The 24,794-nt window shown below is 36.3% G+C and overlaps 1 protein-coding gene across 18 annotated transcripts in view; it reads right to left on the bottom strand.

Annotated features, from left to right (window-relative positions):
- CUL1 (cullin 1) overlaps nt 1–24,794 on the bottom strand; it is a 143,693-nt gene that overhangs the window by 30,441 nt on the left and 88,458 nt on the right. For 17 of the 18 annotated variants that reach the window (XM_077148843.1, XM_077148709.1, XM_077148734.1 and 14 more), the window contains 3 exons: nt 23,139–23,301; nt 17,082–17,212; nt 5,466–5,675 (listed from right to left, as the gene is read on the bottom strand). In XM_077148843.1, coding sequence (XP_077004958.1) covers nt 5,466–5,675; nt 17,082–17,212; nt 23,139–23,301 — 504 coding nt within the window. The remainder of the gene's footprint in view (nt 1–5,465; nt 5,676–17,081; nt 17,213–23,138; nt 23,302–24,794) is intronic. The other variant, XM_077148840.1, reaches the window with a different exon arrangement.

Genomic DNA, 24,794 nt, shown 5'->3' with positions numbered 1-24,794 from the left:
TTATCTTACCTTGTTTCTAACTCCTGCTGGACTCTGTTACCAATGACATATTCCAAGTTTATTCTCGAACATCCGTTCACATCAGTGGGACCATACAGTATTTGTCCTTTAGTTTTTGGCTAGACTCACTCAGCATAATGTTCTCTAGGTCCATCCATGTTATTACATGCTTCATAAGTTTATCCTGCCTTAAAGCTGCATAATATTCCATCGTATGTATATACCACAGTTTGTTTAGCCACTCGTCTGTTGATGGACATTTTGGCTGTTTCCATCTCTTTGCAATTGTAAATAACGCTGCTATAAACATTGGTGTGCAAATGTCCGTTTGTGTCTTTGCCCTTAAGTCCTTTGAGTAGATACCCAGCAATGGTATTGCTGGGTCGTATAGCAATTCTATATTCAGCTCTTTGAGGAACCGCCAAACTGCCTTCCACAGTGGTTGCACCATTTGACATTCCCACCAACAGTGGATAAGTGTGCCTCTTTCTCCGCATCCTCTCCAGCACTTGTCATTTTCTGTTTTGTTGATAATGGCCATTCTGGTGGGTGTGAGATGATATCTCATTGTGGTTTTGATTTGCATTTCTCTAATCGCAGGTGTCTGTTCAAGTCTTTTTCCCATTTTGTAATTGGGTTGGCTGTCCTTTTGTTGTTGAGTTGAACAATCTCTTTATAAATTCTGGATACTAGACCTTTATCTGGTATGTCATTTCGAAATATTGTCTCCTATTGTGTAGGCTGTCTTTCTACTTTCTTGATGAAGTTCTTTAATGCACAAAAGTGTTTAATTTTGAGGAGCTCCCATTTATTTATTTCCTTCTTCAGTGCTCTTGCTTTAGGTTCAAAGTCCATAAAACCGCCTCCAATTTTAAGTTTCATAAGATATCTCCCTACATTTTCCTCTAACTGTTTTATGGTCTTAGACCTAATGTTTAGATCTTTGATCCATTTTTAGTTAACTTTTGTATAAGGTGTGAGATATGGGTCTTCTTTCATTCTTTTGCATATGGATATCCAGTGCTCTAGGCACCATTTATTGAAGAGACTGCTCTGTCCCAGGTGAGTTGGCTTGACTGCCTTATCAAAGATCAAATGTCCATAGATGAGAGGGTCTATATCTGAGCACTCTATTCGATTCCATTGGTCGATATATCTATCTTTATGCCAATACCATGCTGTTTTGACCACTGTGGCTTCATAATATGCCTTAAAGTCAGGCAGCGTGAGACCTCCAGCTTCGTTTTTTTTCCTCAAGATGTTTTTAGCAATTTGGGGCACCCTGCCCTTCCAGATAAATTTGCTTATTGGTTTTTCTATTTCTGAAAAATAAGTTGTTGGGATTTTGATAGGCATTGCATTGAATCTGTAAATCAATTTAGGTAGGATTGACATCTTAACTATATTTAGTCTTCCAATCCATGAACACGGTATGCCCTTCCATCTATTTAGGTCTTCTGTGATTTCTTTTAACAGTTTTTTGTAGTTTTCTTTATATAGGTTTTTTGTCTCTTTAGTTAAATTTATTGCTAGGTATTTCATTCTTTTAGTTGCAATTGTAAATGGGATTCGTTTCTTGATTTCCCTCTCAGCTTGTTCATTACTAGTGTATAGAAATGCTACAGATTTTTGAATGTTGATCTTGTAACCTGCTACTTTGCTGTACTCATTTATTAGCTCTAGTAGTTTTGTTGTGGATTTTTCCGGGTTTTCGACGTATAGTATCATATCGTCTACAAACAGTGATAGTTTTACTTCTTCCTTTCCTATTTTCATGCCTTGTATTTCTTTTTCTTGTCTAATTGCTCTGGCTAGAACTTCCAACACGATGTTGAATAATACTGGTGATAGTGGACATCCTTGTCTTGTTCCTGATCTTAGGGGGAAAGTTTTCAATTTTTCTCCATTGAGGATGATATTAGCTGTGGGTTTTTCATATATTCCCTCTATCATTTTAAGGAAGTTCCCTTGTATTCCTATCTTTTGAAGTGTTTTCAACAGGAAAGGATGTTGAATCTTGTCAAATGCCTTCTCTGCATCAATTGAGAAGATCATGTGATTTTTCTGCTTTGATTTGTTGATATGGTGTATTACATTAATTGATTTTCTTATACTGAACCATCCTTGCATACCTGGGATGAATCCTACTTGGTCATGATGTATAATTCTTTTAATGTGTTGTTGGATACGATTTGCTAGAATTTTATTGAGGATTTTTGCATCTATATTCATTAGAGAGATTGGTCTGTAGTTTTCTTTTTTTGTAATATCTTTGCCTGGTTTTGGTATGAGGGTGATGTTGGCTTCATAGAATGAATTAGGTAGTTTTCCCTCCACTTCGATTTTTTTGAAGAGTTTGAGGAGAGTTGGTACTAATTCTTTCTGGAATGTTTGATAGAATTCACATGTGAAGCCATCTGGTCCTGGACTTTTCTTTTTAGGAAGCTTTTGAATGACTAATTCAATTTCTTTACTTGTGATTGGTTTGTTGAGGTCATCTATTTCTTCTTGAGTCAAAGCTGGTTGTTCATGTCTTTCCAGGAACCCGTCCATTTCATCTAAATTGTTGTATTTATTAGCGTAAAGTTGTTCATAGTATCCTGTTATTACCTCCTTTATTTTTGTGAGGTCAGTAGTTATGTCTCCTCTTCCATTTCTGATCTTATTTGTTTGCATCCTCTCTCTTCTTCTTTTTGTCAATCTTGTTAAGGGCCCATCAATCTTATTGATTTTCTCATAGAACCAACTTCTGGTCTTATTGATTTTCTCTATTGTTTTCATGTTTTCAATTTCATTTATTTCTGCTCTAATCTTTGTTATTTCTTTCCTTTTGCTTGCTTTGGGATTAGTTTGCTGTTCTTTCTCCAGTTCTTCCAAGTGGACAGTTAATTCCTGCATTTTTGCCTTTTCTTCTTTTCTGATATAGGCATTTAGGGCAATAAATTTCCCTCTTAGCACTGCCTTTGCTGCGTCCCATAGGTTTTGATATGTTGTGTTTTCGTTTTCATTCGTCTCGAGGTATTTACTAATTTCTCTTGCAATTTCTTCTTTGACCCACTCGTTGTTTAAGAGTGTGTTGTTGAGCCTCCACGTATTTGTGAATTTTCTGGCCCTCCGCCTATTATTGATTTCCAACTTCATTCCTTTATGATCCGAGAAAGTGTTGTGTATGATTTCAATCTTTTTAAATTTGTTAAGACTTGCTTTGTGACCCAGCATATGGTCTATCTTTGAGAATGATCCATGAGCACTTGAGAAAAAGGTGTATCCTGCTGTTGTGGGATGTAATGTCCTATAAATGTCTGTTAAGTCTAGCTCATTTATAGTAATATTCAGATTCTCTATTTCTTTATTGATCCTCTGTCTAGATGTTCTGTCCATTGATGAGAGTGGTGAATTGAAGTCTCCAACTATTATGGTATATGTGTCTATTTCCCTTTTCAGTGTTTGCAGTGTATTCCTCACGTATTTTGGGGCATTCTGGTTCGGTGCGTAAATATTTATGATTGCTATGTCTTCTTGTTTAATTGTTCCTTTTATTAGTAGATAGTGTCCTTCTTTGTCTCTTTTAACTGCTTTACATTTGAAGTCTAATTTGTTGGATATTAGTATAGCCACTCCTGCTCTTTTCTGGTTGTTATTTGCATGAAATATCTTTTCCCAACCTTTCACTTTCAACCTATGTTTATCTTTGGGTCTAAGATGTGTTTCCTGTAGACAGCATATAGAAGGATCCTGTTTTTTAATCCATTCTGCCAGTCTATGTCTTTTGATTGGGGAAATCAGTCCATTAACATTTAGTGTTATTTATTCGGATAATATTTTCTTCTACCATTTTGGCTTTTGTATTATATATATCATATCTGACTTTCCTTCTTTCTACACTCTTTTCCATACCTCTCTCTTCTGTCTTTTCGTATCTGACTCTAGTGCTCCCTTTAGTATTTCTTGCAGAGCTGGTCTCTTGATCACAAATTCTCTCAGTGACTTTTTGTCTGAGAATACTTTAATTTCTCCCTCATTTTTGAAGGATAATTTTGCTGGATATAGGAGTCTTGGTTGGCAGTTTTTCTCTTTTAGTAATTTAAATATATCATCCCACTGTCTTCTAGACTCCATGGTTTCTGCTGAGAAATCTACACATAGTCTTATTGGGTTTTCCTTGGATGTGATGGATTGTTTTTCTCTTGCTGCTTTCAAGATCCTCTCTTTCTGTTTGACCTCTGACATTCTAACTAGTAATTGTCTTGGAGAACGCCTATTTGGGTCTAATCCCTTTGGGGTGCGTTGCACTTCTTGGATCTGTAATTTTAGGTCTTTCATAAGAGTTGGGAAATTTTCAGTGATAATTTCTTCCATTAGTTTTTCTCCTCCTTTTCCCTTCTCTTCTCCTTCTGGGACACCCACAACACGTATATTTGTGCGGTTCATATTATCCTTGAGTTTCCTGATACCTTGTTCAAATTTTTCCATTCTTATCCCGATAGTTTCTGTTTCTTTTTGGAATTCAGATTTTCCATCCTCCAAATCACTAATTCTATCTTCTGTCTCTTTAAATCTATCATTGTAGGTATCCATTGTTTTTTCCATCTTTTCTACTTTATCCTTCACTTCCATAAGCTCTGTGATTTGTTTTTTCAGTTTTTCTATTTCTTCTTTTTGTTCAGCCCATGTCTTCTTCATGTCCTCCCTCAATTTATCGATTTCGTTTTTGAAGAGGTTTTCCATTTCTGTTCGTATATTCAGCATTAGTTGTCTCAGCTCCTGTATCTCATTTGAACTATTGGTTTGTTCCTTTGACTGGGCCATATTTTCAATTTTCTAAGCATGATCCGTTATTTTCTGCTGGCGTGTGGGCATTTATTCAGATTTCCCTGGGTGTTGGACCCAACAGGTTGAAAGATTTCTCTCTGAAATCTCTGGGTTCTGTTTTTCTTATACTGCCCAGTAGGTGGCGCTTGTGGCACACGTTTGTCTGCGGGTCCCACCAGTAAAAGGTGCTGTGGGTTCCTTTAACTTTGGAAAACTCTCGCCGTGGGGGAGGTTTGCCAGCCGAAGCGGCTTGGAAGAGTGCCAGCCGGCCTGGGGGTCCGAATGCGGGGAGGGTCGCCGGCCGCCGCAGCCTGGGAGAGCGCCCGTCTGAATTTCCTAGTCAGCCCGGGGCGCCAAGCGTGGCTGGAGGGCGCCAGCCACCGCAGCCCGGGAGTGTGCACCGTTCCCAGCCGGACCAGCGAGTCACGTGTTTGGAAGGGACCCCCCCCCGGTCACCGTTTTCCGCGGTCTGGGGATTTCCGATCCAATTCTCTCAGTTGGTCCGGGGGGCTACGCATGGTGGGGGCGCCAGCCACCGTGGCTTGAGGGGACCGCCTGCCCAATTCTGCCAGCTGGCCCAGGAAGGAGGAAGGGAGGGACTCTGGCCACTTGCCGCCCCGCCCGGGAAAGCCCGCGCCCCTCGGCGATCTCACCGGAGCTGGTTCTCCCAGACAGTCAGCCATTCCAGGATGGGGTACGCTGTCTGTTTGATCTCTGTCGTGGCTCTGGGAGCTGTTCTGTATCGTTTCTATTCCCCTAGTAGCTGTTCTGGAGGAGGAAAGGTGAGGGTGGCAAGGCTGTCGAGGACGGTGGCGGAGGAGCCGGTGAAGGCGGAAGAGGGCACGGTGGTGGTTGGAGATCCGCTGGAGTAGGAGGAGAAAGGGAAGGATAAGATGGCGGATGGAGCGCCGCTGGAGCAGAAGGGGAAAGAGAAGGGGAAGATGGTGGCGGGAGTGCCACCGGCGGAGAAAGAGGAAGAGGAGGGCTAGATGGCGGCGGGAGCGCCGTCGGAGAAAGAGGAAAAGGTGGGTGGATGGTGGCGGGAGCGCCGATGGAGAAAGAGGAAAAGGAGGGTGGATGGCGGCGGGAGCGCCGGCGGAGAAAGAGGAAAAGGCGGGCTGGATGGTGGCGGGAGCGCCGGCGGAGAAAGAGGAAAAGGAGGGTGGATGGCGGCGGGAGCGCCCCCAGCGGAAAAAGAGGAAGAGGCGGGCTGGATGGCGGCGGGAGCGCCGCCGGCAGAGAAAGAGGAAGAGGAGGGCTAGATGGCGGCGGGAGCACCGCCCGAGAAAGAGGAAGAGGAGGGCTAGCTGGCGGCGGGAGCGCCCACAGAGAAAGAGGAAGAGGGCTGGATGGCGGCGGGAGCGCCGCTGGTGGAGAAAGAGGAAGAGGAGGGCTAGATGGCCGCAGGAGCGCCGGCAGAGAAAGAGGAAGAGCTCTACCCTATTTGTATCTCCTGGTAACCTGTGTTCTTAACTAAAATTCTCCAAGTTCACTCATTAATGTTAGTTTATATCAGTGAGACCATACAGTATTTGTTCTCTTGTTTCTGGCTAATCTCACTCAGCATTATGTTTTCAAGATCCATCCAGTTGTTACATGTTTCATGACTTTATTATGTCTTAAAGCTGTGTAATATTCCATCATGCATACATATACTTCAGCTTGTTTAGTCACTCGTCTGTTGATAGACATTTGGACTATTTCCATCTCTTGGCAATTATAAACAATGCTGCTATAAACACTGGTGTGCAAATGTCCATTTGTGTCCTTGTCCTCATGTTCTCTGTACAGATACCTAGCAATGGGATTGCTGGGTCATATGGCAATTCTATACTTAGCTTCCTGAGGATCCGCCAGACTGCTTTCCACAGCGATTGTACCATTTTACATTCCCACCAAAAGTGGATAAGTGTGTGTTCTAGTTCGCTAGCTGCTGGAAGGCAACACACCAGAGACAGACTGGCTTTTAATAAAAGGGGATTTATTTCGTTAGTTCCTCAGAGGAAAGGCAGCTAACTTTCATCTGAAGTTCTTTCTTACATGGGAAGGCTCAGGGTAATCTCTGCTGGCTTTCTCTCCAGGCCTCTGGGTTCCAACAATGTTCCCCAGGGTCATTTCTTTCTTCATCTCCAAGGGCCTAGGCTGAGCTGCGAGTGCTGAGATGAGGTATGCCGAGCTCCTTGGGCTGTGCTATGTCGAGCTCTCTCATTTAAGCACCAGCCAATTAAGTCAAATGTTATTCATTGCAGCAGGCCCGCCTCCTAGCCGACTGCAGATGTAATGAGCAACAGATGAGGTTCACGTACCATTGGCTCATGTCTGCAGCAACAAAACTAGGTGCCTTCACCTGGCCAAGTTGACAACTGAATCCAACGACCACAGTGTGCCTTTCTCCACATCCTCTCCAGCAGTTGTGGTTTTCTGTTTTTTCAATAATGGCCATTCTGGTGGGTGTGAGACGATATGTCATTGTGGTTTTGATCTGCATTTCCCTAATAGCCAGGGAAGTTGAGCATCTTTTCATGTGCCTTTTAGCCATTTGTATTTCCTCTTCTGAGAAGTGTCTGTTCATGTCTTTGAACCACTTTTTAACAGGGTTGTTTGTATTTTTGTTGTTCAGCTGAAGAATCTCTTTATATATTCTGGATATTAAACCTGTATCTGATAAGTGGTTTCCAGATATTGTCTCCCATTGCATAGGCTGTCTTTTTACTTTCTTAACAAAGTTCTTTGATGCACAAAAGTGTTTAATATTGAGGAGTTCCCATTTATCTATTTCTTCAATGCTCGTGTTTTGGGATAAGATTCAGGAAATTGCTTCCTACTACAAGTTTTATAAAATATTTCTCCACATTTTCTTCTAAAAGTTTCATGGTCTTAGGTCTAATGCTTAGGTCTTTGATCCATTTTGAGTTAATTTTTGTATAAGGTGTGAGATTATGGATTTCTCTTTCATTCTTTTGCATATGGATATCCAATTCTCAAAGCACCCTTTGTTGAAGAGGCTGCTCTGTTCCACATGAGTTGCTTGACTGCCTTACCAAAGATCAATAGATGAGAGGTTCTATATCTGAACACTATTCGATTCCACTGGTCAGTATATCTAACTTTTGCCAGTATCATGCTGCTCTGACCACTACAGCTTCATAAAATGCCTTAAAGTCAGGTAGCGTGAGACCTCTCGTTTCATTTTTCTTTCTAAGATATTTTTAGCTACTTGGGGCACCCTGCCCTTCAAAAGAACATAACTGGGTTTTTATAATTACTTCTAATTTAAACTCTCAATCCAAATTACAGAACTTTTTTCATAATTCTGATAAAGGCCCAGATTCATCCTTAAGTCTTATACAAAAAAATATCCTTGTTAGAGTTACCTGATTATTTCTGTCTATAAGATTCTCCATTTTATGTGCTCCCTCTTATATGCATTATCATTCCCAACCCAGAACCAGCAGCTCCAAGCTCCTGAAAATTTCTCCTACAGCTTCAATACAGTTTCTGTCAAAGCTTCACATACACTTCCATAACTTTGTTCCCCAGTGATAATCTGTAGCTCTATATCCATATTATTAGGCCCAACAATCTTGTTGGATTACATTTCAATACCAAGTCAACAGAGGAATCTAAATCAAAATGTGGTTTCCAAGAGGACTTCGTTGATTGTTATTTATCCCTGAAGATAGAGACTAAGTCTTTGTAGGGGAGGACAATAATACTGAGTGGATTAATTAAGAATTCTAAAAGGAACAAACAACACCACTAAGCACTGATTAATAAGTACTAGCTAGTTTGCAGTATGTGGCTCTTCCAACAGAATATTTTACTGAACTTTATTTTAGCACTTTATAAGCTTATGTTAGGGAAACTTTTAAAATCACCCGATGTCTCTATCTACGAGATAATTTACTTGTAAGTATTATAGATAATTCTGTACAGATTACTACAGTGTTCTTTATATAATTAGCCACTGGAGGATGTGTTTGCAATTCTGAATACCAAGAAAAGTTGTTCTTTTTCTAAGTAAGAGGTTTATCTTTTATGATCAATATGAAGCAAATACGTGATTTACACTATAACTATAAACCCCTAGAAGAAAAACAAGAAGAATATTTTTAGGCATGGTCAGCTTTCTACACTATCGGCAAATTTTGACCCACCACTAACAAGAATACTAGATTTCAATGCATGAATATTTATACTTATCTTATACTTAGCTATCTTATACTTAGCTTCACTGTGTGTTTTTGATTCTTATTTTCTACCCTCTGATTTACTTCATTTATCCCATTGCATCTTCTGTATTGTATAAACAGCTCTATATTCTGTTGGGAACAATGAATATAATGACAAAGAAAGAATATACTGACACCCTATTCTGTGCAAGGTATTGTGCTAAGCTCTGAGGACAAAAAGATGGATAAAGTCATCTCTGCCAGAAGACATTCACACAGTTATCTAAAATAAAAAGTAAACAAATGTCACAGAGGTAGTCCAATGTACTGCCACTTAAGGGGGAGATTCTACCACTGCAACTGAGGTCGATTAAGAAGGGATTACTACAATAAATTGATAGTAATTAAGATTTCAAAATTTTAACTTATGTGTGAGACTAAAGTAAAAAATGTTTATTTGGTACAAAATTTATATTTTGACTAGTGCAATTCCTAATATAACTTTGTAGACAGCTTAACTGAACACCATAAGTACATGGAAACTTGAGTAGGGCATGAGATTTTGTTGGTTTGTCCAGAGTGACGCCTGGATAAATCCCAGAGTGATTTGAACAGTGAATAAAAAACTATTTGCAAAGTCCCCTTTGGAGAATGGTGAGAAAGGGGAAAATTCGACTTCCCCAAGTTGAATTCCTGCTATCCTGACAAGCAGTGCAGACAATCAAAGCCATAGGCTGAGCCCCCAATCTTGGGGCTTATTCATATGAAACTTAACCCCACAAAGGATAGGTCAAGACTACTTAAAATTAGGCCTAAGAGTCACCCCCAAGAGAACCTCTTTTGTTGCTCAGATGTGGCCTCTCTCTCCAGTCAACACAACAAGCAAACACATCACCCTCCCCGTCTACGTGGGACATGACTCCCAGGGGTAATGGACCTTCCTGACAATGTGGGACAGAAATCCTAGAATGAGCTGAGACTAAGCATCAAGGGATTGAGAAAATCTTCTCGACCAAAAGGGGGAAGAATAAAATGAAACAAAATAAAGCATTAATGGCTGAGAGATTCCAAACAGAGTCAAGAGGTTTATCCTGGAGGTTATTCTTACACATTAAATAGATATCACCTTGTTACTCAAGATGTAATGGAGAGGCTAGAGGGAATTGCCTGAAAATACAGAGCTGTGTTCCAGTAGTCACGTTTCTTGAAGATGACTGTATAATGACATAGCTTTCACAAGGTGATTGTGTGATTGTGAAAACCTTGTGTCTGATGCTCCTTTTATCTACCTTAGCAACAGATGAGTAAAACATATGGAATAAAAGTAAATAATAGGGGGAACAAATGTTAAAATAAACTTAGATTGAAATGCTGGTGATTGATGAGGGGGAGGGGTGGGGGTATGGTATGTATGAATTTTTTTCTGTTGTCTTTTTATTTTTTTCTGAATTGATGCAAATGTTCTAAGAAATGATCATGATGATGAATATGCAACTATGTGATGATATTATGAATTACTAATTATATATATAGAATGGAATGATAAGAATGTTTGTTTCTTCCTTGTCATATATATTTTTTTAATTTAAAAATTAATAAAAAAAATTTTCTTAATAAAAAATAAAAAGAAGGGCTTCAATGAAGAAATGGTATTTGAGCTGGATTCTGAAAAATGAATAGGTATTTAACAGGTAGAAAAAAGGAGGAACGTATCCAGAGAGAAGAGGAGCTAGAAAGGTCAAGCAAGGCATATCTATGCAGCAATAAATAATGGAGGATAAAACTGGAAAGGAGGTGGTAGCCATATAGCATAGGGTTTTTTTTTTCCCCACCACCACCATCAGTGAACACTTCACTTTTTGGGTAAAATGTTAGGCACTGAAATTATAAGAAGTATGAGCTTTATCCTCAAGTGATTTACAATGTATTGCAGAGTGTCAGGAAATACAGGAAGTTACAAACAAAAATAGGGTAGTATACGAGAAATTTCTGTAAGTGCTATAAGGATTTATGATAGTAGATCACACAGTGCCGGAATAGTTAATGAAAAACCACACTGTGAAAAAAGGACTTGAGCTGGCCTTAAAACCAGCACTAAGGCAAGCAGAAAGTAGGGATGACTACATTATAGGTAGAGATAGTAGTATGAGTATAAATGAAGAGGTATACAATATTGGGGGGGAGGGGCGGGCGGGAGGGCTGGCCCAAAGAGATGGTTCATGAAGATGGTTGCAATTTAGAAGTTTAGAAGGGGATTCTGACTTAATGTTGGAAACTTACTATATTATTGTAAGGAACAGACTATTTCGTTTCAAACAAAGAATAAAGAATGAGAAATCCAACTGTTAATGTGTTCAGTGATATTTTTCAAAGATTAAACTGCCAAGTACTATGAAGGATAAACTGTAATGGGAGAGATGGGAGACCATTTGGGAGATGAAGTGATGGGGCCCAGAGTGAGATGGTAGCATTGAGTCTGGAGAGAAAACACTTGGTGAGTAGGAGTTCAAGGAAGATGTTAAAGACTGAAATGGTATAATCTAGGAATGCCTAGAGTATAAAACAATAGTGAAATGTACAATGTACAAATTTTAAAAATGTTTTTGCATGAGGAAGAATAAAGGAATGTCAATACTGCAGGGTGCTGAAAATAGATGGTAATTAATATTTTAAAATGTCACCTTATGTGAGACTAAAGCAAAAAATGTTACAAAATTTATATTTTGACTAGAGCATTTCCTAATATAACTTATGTAGATAGCTTGATTGAATGTCATAAGTACTTGGAATCTCAGGTAGGACATGAGATTTTGTTGGTTTGTCCAGAGTGATGCCCTGATGAATCCCAGAGTTATTTGATCAGTGAGTGGAAAAGTCTTTGCAAGCCCCCTTCGGGGAATAGTGAGAGCGGGGAGAAATTCAACTTCCCCAAGTCGAATTCTTGATATTCTCACAAGCAGTGTGGACAACCAAAGCTACAGGCTGAGCACCCAGTCTTGGGGTTTGTTCATATGAAACTTAACCCCACAAAGGATAGGTCAAGTCTACTTAAAATTTAGGACTAAGAGTCACCCTAAGAGAGCCCCTTTTGTTGCTCAGATGTGGCCTCTCCCTCCAGCCAACATGACGAGCAGTGTCACCACCCTCCCCCTCTCTGCATGGGACAGGACTCCCAGGGGTGTGGACCTTCCTGGCAACGTGGGACAGAGATCCTGGAATGAGTTGAGACTCAGCATCAAGGGCCTGAGAAAAACCCTAGAATGAGCTGAGAATTAACATCAAGGGATTGAGAGAGCCCTCTCCACCAAAAGGGGGAAGAATGAAATGAGACTAAGTGTCAATGGCTGAGAGATTCCAAACAGAGTCGAGAGGTTATCCTGGAGGTTATTCTTACGCATTAAGTAGATATCACCTTGTTGTTCAAGATGTAGTGGAGAGGCTGAAGGGAACTGCCTGAAAATGTAGAGCTGTGTTACAGTAGCCATGTCTCTTGATGATGACTGAACAATGATATAGCTTTCACAATGTGACTCTGTGAATGTGAAAACCTTGTGTCTGATGCTTTTATCTACCATATCAACAAAAGAGTAGAACATATGGAATAAAAATAAATAATAGGGGGAACAAATATTAAAATAAATTTAGTTTGAAATGCTAGTGGTAAATGAAAGCAAGGGATAAGGGGTATGGTAGTATAACTTTTTTTTTCTCTATTATCGTTTTATTTCTTTTTCTGTTGTCTTTTTATTTCTTTTTCTAAATTGATGCAAATGTTCTAAGAAATGATGAATATGCAACTATGTGATGATATTAAGAATTACTGATTATATATGTAGAATGGAATGATATTTTATTGTTTTGTTTGTTAATTTTTTTTTAATTAATAAAAAAAAGAATCTCTATGCTCTAATGACTTAGCACAGAACAGCAGATAGCTCACTGCTAAGGCTTGGGTGAGAGGCAGGTTTCATCTTCAAGTTACCTTCGTGTCAACAAAGACTAGCTAGAGTATTGGGTTGGGAAGGATTTTGAGGCCATTCAGTAGGAAAGGACAAGTAATATTTTAATTAAACGAGGCAGATGAATTCATGGAGATTTGAGAGAAGATGATGAGGCATTTCAATTCAGAAACTGTAACATCAAATTTATTGCAGGAATGCCATAAATGAAAATAATGGCTTCAATTTTATCTGCAATACTCCTTTGCTGTTGTCCACCATCCCACTGGCCCTCTGAGCTGGGACACTAACCCCAGTTTCACTGAAGTAGCTACTTTGGCAGATACAAAATTTAAGAAAACAGCATGGAGCCAGACACGTAATGGGAATTTAATCAAGCTTTTAAGGCCTGTCTCTCCCCTAAGCATGGTTGCACTCATGACTCAAGCATATACTTTGTTTTTCATAAATAAACTGTCCTCACTTGCTTATAAAAAAAAGGGGGGGGGGGGCATCAAGATGCTCCCCTTAAGACCTAAATGGAGAGAAAATGTCTACTGTATAATACAAATTACTGACATTCGAATTTTGGCCAATCTATGAAACACACAAGATCTTCTACCATTTTTTTTTTTTTACTTCCATAAGGGTTTTTAATTACTATTTAAAATGGGCTAATTTACCAGGGTGTTCCTACTCTCTCTTTTCAATCTCATAACTGATGCATAGGTAAAGTGCCTATTAAAAACTACTGATGCTATCACCTCAAACCAGTTTTTTTTTAAAATTAACAAATCTTAACATACATTCTTTTTTTAAATTTATTAATTAAAAAAATAAGAAACAAAATAAAACATACATAATCAGTAATTCACAATATCATCACCTAGTTGCATATTCATCATTTCTTAGAACACTTGCATTAATTCAGAAAAAGAAACAAAAAGACAATAGAAAAAGAAATAAAACGAACACAGGAAAGAAAAAAAAAAAGATTATACCTATCATACCCCTTACCCCTTGCTTTCATTGATCACTAGCATTTCAAACTAAATTTATTTACAAACATTCTTAACATACTCTTAGCAAGTTCTTAATCTATAAACAAAACTAACACTTCCATTCATAAATTTATTTCTTTGTACACAAGGTTCCCAAAGTCCTACTGGTGCCTCAATCCAATACGGTATATGGTAACCTATTCTTCAGCACCATCAGTTAAGCATGATTCTCAATAATGATGATTTCTGAAGACTGCAGTTAATTCTTCCAGATTGAAACCTTACAAGACAGTTGTAGAATGGACCTAGAGTGATCTACCTCAGCATCATCCAGCCTGGGTGCCACTCTACTCTGTATTCCAAGAGGAGCCTTTCAATCAGCCCCAGACGAAAAGAATTACCGTCAACTTGCCTTCATCATGAGGTACATTCCCAGAGTGTTGATGAGCAAGCATTTCAAAGTGCAGAGTACAAAAATCAGCACATCTAAAAACAGCAAATATTTTAAGAGCTCCTTTTTCAATTACACTTCATTGGAGGAGAATTGCCAGTTTTTCTTTAAATACTGAGAAGGAGATACTATGAGGGAAATTTCCCTTGAGCCCATTATTCAGGAATAGCCTTCAATTTTTTAATGTGTTAACAATTTAAAAAAATGCCTTATCGTAAATTTGAAGTATCTAACATCAAAAATATTTATTTTAATTACAAATTTGAAATGTGAAATATTTAAATCTAGGGCAGACTAATCAGCAAAAAAAAAATTAGTTTTCTAAAATTAGTGGTATAAATGAAATCAGAGAAGGACTACACAGACAACTTAAGAAACTTCTTGACCTTAAAAAAATAATTTAAGCAGTGTCTTTTACAGCATTTAATACGCTATTTACAAACGATTCTCACAAAATTGATCCCCATATGCAAAAAAATGAAAGTGATCCCTACCTCACACCATATACAAAAGCTAACTCAAAATCAAACAAAAACCTAAATCTAAGTACTAAAACTATAAAACTCCTAGAAGAAAACATAGGGGAACAGCTTTAGGACCTCATAATAGGCAATGGATACTTAAACTTTTCACCAAAAGCACACACAGCAAAAGAAAAAATAGATAAATCCATGGTCAGAATACATGTTACCAAGGGCAGAGATGAGTAATGGGAAGTTAGTGCTTAATAGGTACAGAGCATCTATTTAGGATGATGAAAAAACTTTCACAATAGATGGCAGCGATGGTAGCAAACATTATGAATGTAATTAATACCATCAAATTGTATACTTGAAAGTGGCTAAAGTGGGAAATTTTATGTGCTAAAAAATATAAATTTTTTAAAAACAACACAAAGAGTGAATCCTAATGTGGACTTCAGTTAATAAACATAATAATCAGTTAAGCAGCATCTTCCATGGCATATTTCTGCTAGTTATAAATACATTATGGTACAATTCAATTTAGCAAAAATTTTTAAACTTTAGAATTATGTTCTCAAAGTACTTAAATTCCATTTACAAATTATGTATAATTGTAATTTTTATTAACTGAAACAACCTCTTCTGTATCTAGGTATTTTCTAAGTGAATGGGTCCTAGAAAATTATTATGGCACTGGCTGCAATGTATTGTCTACATTTTTTACATATCTGATGAAAATTTATAGATATTTAGAATTAATTGTTTTTAGCAGTTGTATTTATTATTTCATAAAACAAACATTTAAGCACTGTTGTGTAAGACTAACCACTGGTTATACTGAGGTAAAAAAGACACATGAGGTCCCTGCTATTCTTGAGCTTCCTGGAGTTTTGGGGGTTTTCCCATCATTGGTGAAAACTGGCAATAGGTATTAACCAATACCAGAGAAGGCTGGGCAAAAATTCTGTGCCTTAACTGGTAACTCAAGCTTAAGAGTCAACTAAAACTTTAAAAATAATAAAACTGAAATTCAGGAAAAACCTTCATTTGCACAAAATAGGAAAGGCTTATGCTTTCCTAAGGAAACATTTTTCTTCTCCAGAAAAATAATTTTAAATACCACTGCTTCATGAGTTTAATATAACACTCTAAGTCCCAATATTAGGTGGACTTCATATTTAAGCTATGCGTAATTAAAACCCGGAGATCTTTCTTATAAAAACTACTGCTAGGCCAGTTACTTATACCTTGTTAAGTATAAAACTATTTATTTTGTAAACATAAAGGAATGCCTTTATGCTTTTTGCCTCTAACAATTTTCACATTTAAAATTTTCTATTCAATATTAGAGGGCTTTTGAGAACACAAAGAAATTTAATTCTATCATCTTATCCCTCTAAATTTTACAGTATCTGAAAACTGTCTTAATCTAAATTATTGACAAATATTTAGCAATTAATGAGCCAGCAATCACCGTAAATAAAAGTGGAAAAAGTAATTTTTCAAAAGATAGCAGGGAAACAAGAATTTTTTAAAAACTATACTAAATATATTACTATAAAAAAATCAACATTAAATGCAGTAAAATCAGAGATAAAAGTTTTCTGATTCAGATTTAAAAAACAATTGTGATCTAGAAGGCTTTCTTTGACATTAGTTCTCCCAAACACCATTAAAGTTTACAACAGGAACTTTATCTGTCTCTTAGAATTCCATATAAAATTATTAAGTGAATTATAGATAACCTAGAAGAAATTCACAAAGCCCATTTGGGGGGGCTGGGAAGGAGGGCAGGAGTAAAAGAAATATACATTTCAGGGCCTTACAGAGAAAGTAGCCTGTCATCTTCAATTAGAGGGTATTATTCTGATCAAAGATTTTGCAAGGCACAACTGGTGGGTTTTCAGTGACATGGAAAAGTTTCTAAGAGTCCTTATCCTTAGCCTTTTCTTTCTTTGGAAGAAGCCTCTCTCTTTTAGTGCAAGAAATGCAATAGAGAGAAAAAATAAGAAATGATGTTTTTATTGCCTACAAAGTGCCAGAGAATAGTTTAAGAGGCATTTACACTAAGCAAAATTGTTTGTAAACCTATTTTAAAAAGCAAAAAAGTTCCAGGTCCTCTGTGAAAGTTCTAGTAACAATTTTTCCCACTTGAATTCTTAAATGGAGAAGCATAATTTATGTCTTCAGTTCATGAATGAATATAATTAGGCCTGACTGATTTTCAATGAAATATTACTTACATTTAATGCGGCTTCTCCACACTTTTCAATTGCCGCAAGACCCTGATTATGAATGTGCGTCTCCAGAAGTTTTTTCAATTCTCCTAAGCCATCCTGGATTCTAGATACAAGATTATACATTCGACCCAAATCTGAAAGAGGAAGGTCATCATTATGCACTGAAACAAATTCTACACATCTATATCACTACTTATGTATTTATATTGATATGAAAGGGAAGATACTCTGAAACCGTTTCTATACAGTATATGATTTTTTTCTTTGCTAAAAGTAACAATGAAGTCATGCTATTGTAAAACTTTTTTTTCCTTAATACGAGAAACCATTAACAAATGCATAGAGAAAAACATCTCACTAGAAAATATATCTAGTGTTTCTTAAAACTGTTGGGTTCTGTTATGATTTCTCTGACACATAGTAGGCACTCAAATATTTGTTTAAAAACTGAATATATCAAAGATGAATATGAATATCCATCTCAATTATATAAACAAATGCCTGGCAAAAGGAGCCTCAAAATTCTTCAGTTAAAATATGCATGGCTTATGGTTAATTTATGAGGACCAAAGAAGTACAATTAATACTTACGAGGGGGAAAAAATCCCTAATTCAATCATAAATCTTTTACTGAGCTCTTAAGAGGTCTCAGTAAAACTATGAGGGAGGAAGAAAATACAAATCATAGTTTTCTCATTTTGAAGAGTTTTTCAAGGAAAAATACTGAACTGAGGGAAAATGTAGGTGTAGTTATCATGTACTGCTAAATCATGGAACAAGTCACTTTCAAACTGAACTGAAAAGATGCCCTTCTTCCAAATTCATTCCCAATGTTCCAGATGTCTCAAGTCAATATACAACAAGGAATGTACATACACACACACACGCGCACAACAGCTTTTTCATAAACTGATATTGAGCAAATATTCTAGTTTTATTTCTATTCTTTAAATTTGTCCCAATCTTTGCCATCTTCAACTTCTTCCTTTCAACTATATCATTCCTTTTGACCTCTTCATTTCCAAGCACTGAATTTGAAATACTGCACACTGTATTCTTTCTTTTTTTTTTCGGATGCTGTATGGTGGGGTCACATTTCATTCTTTTTCCATGTGACTATCCCGTTTATTGCAGCACCATTTGTTGATATATATATATATATATATATATATATATATATATATATATATATTTTTTTTTTTTTTTAGGAAGTGATAGGCCGGGAATGCATACTACATTCTTAAATCCCTCAGCTGCCACCTCTGAATTTTTAATCCCATTCTATATGAATTCAAGTGCCACGCTAGGTTTCTTTGTTTTTAGTACAGGACAAAGAGAAAATGCTCCGAAAAAAGTCATCTTTAAATCTTTACCATAAGTAAGAAAGCCTTAGTTAAAAGACCTGAAGTTACTGGTTTTGATAGTAGATGGCACCTGATCAGGACTCCAAAGTGGAGGTGTGAGCACCGATGGTTTATATTGGGATGCTGCAAGGGAATTCAACATTACAACCCAAGAGCTATTTAATAATGTTTAGTTCCTAGTTTTGCTTTTAAATTCTAATTGTGTTATTAATTTCTAATTTTATTACATTATGTTCAGAGAACACTGTATGACATCCATCATGACACTTCATTTGCAGTCTAACGCAAGAGCTACTTTGAAAATAAACCACCTGTGATTGAAAAGCATTCTCCACTGTGTGTGCCACCATATGTGTTTATATGTCCAGCAGTTTGAGATAATTAACAGTAATATTCAGATCTTTAATACCTGCTTACTTTTGTCTAGTTTATCAGTTTCTTGAGAGGGGTACATCAGAATTTCTAGCACTCGTTAGTTTTTGCTTTACTTTCAGGCTTTATTGTTAGGAATAAATGGTTAATTTTTCTTTATATAGGGCCATCACTTCCCTCTAGATCCATTATAACATCCTTTGCCTTGAACTCTATTTTATCAGAGAGTAAGACTGCTACCCTTTCTTTTATTTCATATCTGTCTGGTATATTTTTTCCTATCATCTGAGTTTCAACTTTTCTATCTCCCCCCTTTTCAGGCTCTTCCCTGGGGGGTGGGTGGGTAACAGTTTCTCTTTGTATGGGCAGAAAGGTTTGCATTAAATATGCGTAAACTTTCCATAGTGTATGACTTGTAAAAAGGATTTTGGTAGATACTCTTAGCCAGGTTAAGGAACCTCCGTTTTATTCCTGGACTCAGTAATTTTTTATCATTAATGGGTGTGAAATTTTTAAAATGATCTTTCTTCATTCAAGACAACCTTGTGTATTTTTGCTTTTAATATAATAACAAGATGAATATTTAATACATTTTAATGTTCAACCATTTCCTGAGTTGTAGAGAAATATCTAGCTAGGGTAGAATGTATTATTATTTAAGAACATATTGCTAGAAGATGCAGTGTATAGAATTTTATTTCTGTAAACCTACAACTTCTCTAACAACAAAAAACATCAATAAAAAATTAGTAATAAAAAAAGAGAGGCCCTAATGGTTGTATGGGCGGTTTCTACAATGCATTCAAGGAACAGATCATTTTGATGTCATACAAACTGCTGCAGAAAGTAAGAGGAGAACATGCCCTAGCTCATTTTAGGGGGTTAGAAGAACCTTGATACCCAAAACAAACAATAACAAATGAGTACGAAATATCACAGAGAAATCTCACAGAGATATAAAAATTTAAAAAAAAATCTATTTTAAAAATTATACCCACTACAATGAAAATATTTTTGGATTAAAAAAAATTACAACCTGAGTCTTTCTTATCAAATAAAAGAACATTTCTATTTATTGTAATTACTATGATTTGTCACCTTATTTCATAATTTCCATTATCTGTAGTTTTTTCTCTTCCATTTAACAGGTAAGGTTCTTTTCTGATGATTTAACAGTACTACAATCTAATTTTTGTTTTAATTGTTGTCCATAAAGTAAGACTCATCCTAATTCATATAACCTTACTGATTCTTAAACTTAGCAATTTCTCAATCTGCTTCTTACAAGTACTTGTTTCCTTATCATTTGTGCAGATAGTTCATAATCTTATGTAATTCCCAAATCCTATTAATATTTTCTTTCATAAGGCTACTAAAAGCAAGATATATCTAATTTGTGTCCTAACAGGAATGATGAATTGTTCTGATTCGTTTGTTTACTTACTCCACAGGCCAAATGCCTACTGATGTGAACCCGAGGTGCAAGAGACCACCTGAACCTGTCCAAATCTTCTTTTCCTTTCTTCTATACATTTCCATCAAGATGCCTATACACTGCTTGCTCCCCTAATGACCTAAGTATATCCTCCTGCCTTCCTTTGTCCTTCATATTTGTCCAAACCACACCCTTCTTTTCTAAAGATACTAAAGTTCAACTTTTCCCTGTCAATATCCAGAAGAGAGAGTCAACTTATTTAAGTTTTCAAACTTACAGAATGCCCTGGCATATGATAGCTCAATTTTCACTGAAATAAATTTCTGTATACCCAAATTGTCTCCCAATAAATATTTTTAAAATGCTGGCACTGTTTGGCAAATTTGTATACTACTGTGTAATTAATTTGTAATATATCATAAGCAGCTCACATAAAAAAATGTATTTAACCATCTTTTACAAAGGAAAACCAAGAATTCTAATGTTGGAGAAAGGAAGAAGAGGGGGATGCTGCTCAATTACAGGTCATCCCTGCCCTCAATCTGGTCTTCCAGGTTGTAGCATTCTAGAGCCGGTTTGATCTTTAAAAAAAAGCAGTACATCACACTCACCAACCCATTTCATAGGTGGTGTGGAATTGGAAAAAGGGAGATAGAATAGAAGGAAAACTTCTGTTTCCAGGAAAACTCAGGGCCTTAGGATTCAGAGAGACAATAAGAAGGAAAAAAAACAAGGATATAACTTATTTCTGATTATTCCCTTCAGCATAGAAAGAAACTAAACTAAATTCTCTTTTCAGAAAACATCATGACCTAACCAAATACAAAACTAGTAAGCTTCAGGAATGTTTTGCAGCAGAATCAACTCCTTTCTCCTTCTCCATATACTGAGAAGAAGTGCTGAAGTTCTGCAAATGCTCTTTACCCTCTATATACAAACCAGCAAAAGAAACAAATTAAAATAACCAAAGGAATTTACTCCACACCACATAGCTAGGTGAAATAGGTAATGCACTTTCCTTTGGTTAGCAAAGGCTAAAGACAAAATCGGAGGTAGAACAGATTGAACTTGTGGATCAGTTTGGAAAGACAAAGGTAACATGAAATCAGGGGCTTCCCTTCTGTTCTCAGAGTCCTACTTAAGCTCTCCATTAACTTTTTTCAGTCCTGCTCCCTCCTGGACCCTGGACCCCCTTCCTTTACTTCCAGGGTGATAAAGAATTAGAAAGCAGTATGTAAACACACATAATCTAAATGATATTTTTTAGGGCTTACATATATCCGTAGGAAAGAATTGAGCACAGGTTAGTTTTGGTAATCTGCACTGTAAGGTACTTGAGGGGAACTATATTCTTAGTCATTTATTTGTATTTGTAAAAAAGGCCTTATTCAAAATGTGTATTGAAGGAATAGAGCTTTATGTGGATTGTACATAACCTTAATTTTGAAGATGAAGGTAAACAGTTTTAACAGTTTGATTAAATCCTATCTTTTCACTGCAATACATTTTTGTGAAAATGTTTTACTTCTATCCTAATAAATTCCAGGAATAATGAAATTCTTTATTTGTTCCTTATTACGCAGTATTACAAAGAATTTCCATCAAAAGTTTAAAAATGTACCTTCAAAAAATGCCATGCAGTACTTTCTGAAGTACATACATTTTTTCAAGAAAATTTTAAATAAAGCAAAATAAAACAAAAAAAACCTGGTTGGTAAACTTAATTATAGGTATTGTGTGGCTATAAAAGGTGATGGGTTGCACCAGCCCAACAGAAACTTCTTTCCCTATTAAGCACAACTTCTCCATTCCCTACACACCCCACCCCACCCCTTTCCTATTAACTTCCAATCCACTCTCTGTCTTAATCAATCTGGCTATTCTAGATATTTCACATAAGTGAAATCATACAATATTTGTCCTTTTGTGTCTGGCTTATTTCACTTAGCATATTTTCAAGGTTCATCTATGTTGTAGTATTATAGGAACTTCATTCCTTTTTACAACTGAATTATATTCCATGGTAAATATATACCACATTTTGTTTATCCATTCATCTCTTAACAGACACTTGGGTTGTTTCCACTTGGGCTATTGTGAATAACGCTACTATGAACACTGCCATACATGTATCTATTTGAGACTCTGTTTTTATCTTCTTTGAGTATATACCTAAGAGTAGAACTCATGATAATTCTATGTTTAACTTTTTGCAGAACTGTCAAACTGTCTTCCATGTGGCTGCACAGTTTACATTCCCACCAACAATGCACGAGGGTTCCAACTTCTCTGCATTCTTGCCAACACCTTGTTGTTTTCTCTTAATAACAGCCACCCCCTGAGTGGGTGAGAAGTGGTATAGTATCGTGGGGTTTTTTTTTTTTATTATTTTCTCTTTAAATTTCTCTGTATATTCCAAATTTTCAACGATGGGAAGGTACACTTTCATAAACAAGAATTAAACCCAAATATTGAAAAAAAAAAAAGAAGAAGCCTTTAGGCATACAGAACTTTTTGTAATTTCCAACAGTTTCAATTAGTTCTGCTCACACACTGCCTTGACTTAGTCCAATGACAGCAACAACATCCATCTATTTCTAGTATAGCTCATATCAGAACGTTAAGAACGCACATACCTGTATCACATTCACTGCATTCATTTCCCATTTCCTCTCAATTCTATGTGCCACAGAAAATAAGAAGTATCAACTGTTTGGCACTCATGACAGTTTTTATGTTACTAACTTTTGGCCCTATATCCCCAACAACATTATACGTTTCTTAAAGAGAAGGATTTTTCTCCAATTCGTATGCTCTTATAATGACTCATTCATTTCAAAACTGCATATCATAATAAATATAAATATTTTATGAGTCTTAGTGGCTCACCTTCATTTTTGTCAGCATCCAATAAATTCTGAAATTCTGTGTGGAAAATTTCCAAATGTTTTTCAATGAGTACTTGCTCACATTTTCTTGCTAATTCATCTTGTGTGCTTTCATGAAGATAAACTTGAACTCTTCGTTGTTCCTCAAGCAGACGAGCTTCTGCCTGCAGAGAATCATTTCAAATGAATGCTTTTTTCTTAGTTTTTAAAGAATTGTTACATGAATAATTAAATTCACAAATCTGTTCTAATAAAGTATGATTGATAAAAAAAGGGAAGTCTTACAACAGTGGCACGTCTTTGATTTTAGAAAAAATGCCAGCCATATTTAAATAGTCACTAATGTGTTCCTTTTTCTCAGCAACATATCTTTTCATTTCAAATTTCTTTTTAAAGGTCTTACTAATGTTACCATTAGTAATAGTTCAAATGTCTTTATATTAAAAATTTCTTTTCAGGTATAAGTATTTTACCTTTGGGAGTATATGCTTATTTGACACTCTTGAGAAACTGATGGATCCTCTCCTACACACGGCCACCAAGTTAAGAGCAAATACCTTTGACTGAAAGTTACTCTCAAAGACAAACTCACATAAATATAATCCTTAAAATACCATGTGGTATTTCTATGAGTAATTAGACATTTTTAAAAAATTAAAGATAAACACATGGCTTTCTTCATCAATCACTATGTGCCTCTACACTCTGGGTTATTTACACATTTCAATGATTGAATTTCCCTTGAAAGAAGAGAGGAAAACAGAGGCTTTTTAGCAGAGCAGCAAAATTAACAAAAGTCAGTATATTTTACATATGCCACCAGAAAGTGCCACTGAGGAAACGCCAAATTATTCAAGCAGGGGTTGAAAATTTAATGATAACCTCAAACTATTTAGGTAATCTGAATAAACAGAGACAAAACTATATTTCATACTGTGAAGATTCCAATTCTCTCCAAAATGATTTTCTACTTGGTATAAATCTGGAGAAGTCTGGAAAAATTTAACTGGAAATATAAATATTCCAAAACAAGAAAACTTGTTAAATGAAAAATGACTGCGCAGGACTTGCACTGTCAAGAATTGATAACAATGGGACAACTGTAAACTACAGACAAGTTAGAACTTATTACACATACTAAATAAAGAATTAAATGCAAAAAATAAAATTAATGTGGAAAACATCTGCAGTATATATCCAAAGGTCAATATCTTTACTATATAATTACCTCCAACAAATCAGTAAGTAAAACCAAAATAAAAAAGGGAAAGGAAAGGAACAATTAATTTCCAAATGAAGAAATACAGACAAGTCAATTCACTCACATCAAAACAGATGAAACTCATGTTCAATAATTAAAATTATCAATTGAATGCCCTTTTTACCCATTAAATTGGCAAACAGTTTTAAAAACTCTTATTTCCACTAACAGTGATGAAAATATGGGAAAAAAGGCACTCAGTGCTGGTAGGAGTACAAGTTTTCTAGAGAACAATTTGGAAATATATGTCAAAAGTCTTAATAAATGTTTCTAGACTCTGAATAAGCAATTCCATTTCTAGGAACTTATCCTAAGTAAATAATCAGAGTGTACATATTAAAACCATATAGTGTTACCTATATTGTGATAAATTAGAAGTTATTACATTTCCAATAA

Source organism: Tamandua tetradactyla, chromosome 1 (genome assembly GCF_023851605.1).
Source record: "Tamandua tetradactyla isolate mTamTet1 chromosome 1, mTamTet1.pri, whole genome shotgun sequence".
Taxonomy (NCBI): domain Eukaryota; kingdom Metazoa; phylum Chordata; class Mammalia; order Pilosa; family Myrmecophagidae; genus Tamandua; species Tamandua tetradactyla.
Note: the sequence above shows the minus strand (reverse complement) of the source record. Positions and strands in the feature narration are given on the sequence as shown.